General features: G+C 49.1%; 1 protein-coding gene across 1 annotated transcript in view; it reads left to right on the top strand.

The window, feature by feature from the left end:
• The window catches only part of GFRA3 (GDNF family receptor alpha 3), a 26586-nt gene that overhangs the window by 19355 nt on the left and 4801 nt on the right, over positions 1 to 2430 (top strand). The window contains exon 4 of the mRNA XM_021713012.1: positions 964 to 1276. Coding sequence (XP_021568687.1) covers positions 964 to 1276 — 313 coding nt within the window. The remainder of the gene's footprint in view (positions 1 to 963; positions 1277 to 2430) is intronic.

Below are 2430 nucleotides of genomic sequence, written 5' to 3'. Positions count from 1 at the left end.
AGTGGCTGCTCCTGGCCACCGTAGCCTCGACCTGCTGGGCTCCGGCGATCCTTCTGCCTCAGCCTAGTTGTGAGTTTTTTGAGAAAGAACATATACATATGCAGTCTCTTTTTCAGAAAGATGTGAACTTTGCTGTATAGTCAGTTCTATGTGTTGGATTTTTTTTAAAAAATAGAGACAGGGTCTCCTTATGTTACCTAGGCTAGTCTTGAACTCCTAGACTCAAGCAGTCCTTCCACCTTGGCCTCCCAAAGTGCTGGAGTTACAGGCGTGAGCCACCATGCCTAGCCAATGTGTTAGAATTTTGAGGAAAGGCATAGAGATTATACGTGATGAATTTTCAGTTACAAGGGAATCGGTGAATCATCTATTCTAATTACTCAAATGTTCTGACTGCTGGAATATTCTGTTAATAGAAATGTCCCCATAATTTCCCAAGACTCAGAGTATAGGGAACAGCATATACATGAATCAGTAAATGAGAGATAGGCAGGTGGCATGACAACTGAGCATAACAGACAGGTACACACACCAAACTGGAAACCTAAATGGAATTTGGTTGCATCTGTTTTGGACGGGTCCGAAAGTGCTTTAGAGTGCTACAGGGCCTCTAGGTTATGATTTCCACCATCAGACCTCACTGCAGAGCACTGAGGAAAGGGTTATGGTCATTTGTGCTTTCTGACTGCTTAAATTCTAGATAAATGTTAGATGTATATAGATGATGACAATGATTCTTATTTTACCTAGTCAAGATGAGGAGTAGGATGGGGAAGACTTCAGAAGACCGGATCGAGTTTGGGAGTAGAGTGAAAGACTTAGATTAGGAATGGCTTTACTCAGGAAAGCCCTCCTTTTCCTCCTCCCTTCCCTCTCCTCCTTGTCACCTCAGTCAGGGCTCTTCCGGGGGGCCCTAGGAAGCCTGGGCTGCACGCCTGGTGACCCGGGGCTCTTTCCCCCCAGACTCGGACCTTTGCCTCAAGTTCGCCATGCTGTGCACTCTGAACGACAAGTGTGACCGGCTGCGCAAGGCCTACGCGGAGGCATGCTCGGGGCCCCGCTGCCAGCGCCACGTCTGCCTCGAGCAGCTGATCACGTTCTTCGAGAAGGCGGCGGAGCCCCACGCACAGGGCCTGCTGCTGTGCCCATGCGCGCCCACCGACCGCGGCTGCGGGGAGCGCCGGCGCAACACCATCGCCCCCGGCTGCGCGCTGCCGCCGGTAGCCCCCAACTGCCTGGAGATGCGGCGCCTCTGCTTCTCCGACTCGCTGTGCAGGTGCCGGGACACAGGGTGCGGGTGGGCGGGGCCCTGGCGCCGCCACTCCCGACTGACCCACCTTCCCTTACGGGGCGGGTCTGATCTCCCTCCGGAACCGTGGACCCCCTGGCTGCCTCGCCAAGTAGCCACCTTGGGTATTTTGTGAAACTTGGATATGTCTGTAAAAACCTCAGAAAAGATATCAACGTATAAAAGCTATCACCCCACATTCCATCACCTGAAGATAATCTAGGAAACTTTGGAGGACATTTCCTTCCAGTCATTTTTCTATCCAGATAACAAAAATAGACATTCTGGGAATGTATCTCTGTCTTGCTTTTTTTTTCCTCCCACTTTTTTTTTTTTTTTTGAGTTGGAGTCTCACTCTGTCACCCAGGCTGGAGTGCAATGGCCACTCCCAGCCACCGCAGCCTCGACCAGCTGGGCTCCAGTGATTCTTCTTCCTCAGCCTTCAAAGTAGCCGGAATCACAGGCGGGCACCATCACACCCAGATAATTTTTTGGATTTATTGTAGAGATGAGGTCTCAACAAGTTTCCCAAGCTGGTCTCGAACCCACGGGCTCAGACAATCCTCTCGCTTCAGCCTCCCAATGTGCTGGGATTACAGGCGTGAGCCACCGCACCCAGCCTTTTTCACTATTAATACATAGCTCAGCCTGGTGCGGTGGCTCATACCTGTAATCCCAACACTTTTGGAGGCCAAGGCAGGCAGATTTCTTGAGCCTAGGAGTTGGAGACCAGCCTGGATAGCACAGTGAGACCGTGTCTCTAAAAATAAACAAATCTTACTAACATTTTCCCATGGAAAAGATATGGAATCATGGTAAGACAGGAACTGAAGTCAGATAGCTGTGAATTTAAATCTTGTGTCTTTGTGGTCTTGAACATATCACTTAACCTAAAATTCTGTCACTTACTCTAAGGTTCTGTTTGGTCCTCTGAAAACACTGGGATAAAAATGCAGACCTCATGGGATTCTGGCAAGAGCTAAATGACATAATTTATGTAGTATGCTTAGCTTACTGGTGTAGAGTAAGTGCTCAATAAATGGTAGTGCTTAGTTTTTCACGAACTCCCCTTTAAGAATTTGATTTTTTTTTTTTTTGAGTTGCAGTCTCACTCTGTCACCCAGACTGGAGTGCAGGGGCTG

Source organism: Carlito syrichta, unplaced genomic scaffold (genome assembly GCF_000164805.1).
Source record: "Carlito syrichta isolate Samal-C Ts95f unplaced genomic scaffold, Tarsius_syrichta-2.0.1 Scaffold303986, whole genome shotgun sequence".
In the NCBI taxonomy this organism is placed as follows: Eukaryota; Metazoa; Chordata; class Mammalia; order Primates; family Tarsiidae; genus Carlito; species Carlito syrichta.
This window is presented reverse-complemented; position numbering and strand designations above follow the sequence as displayed.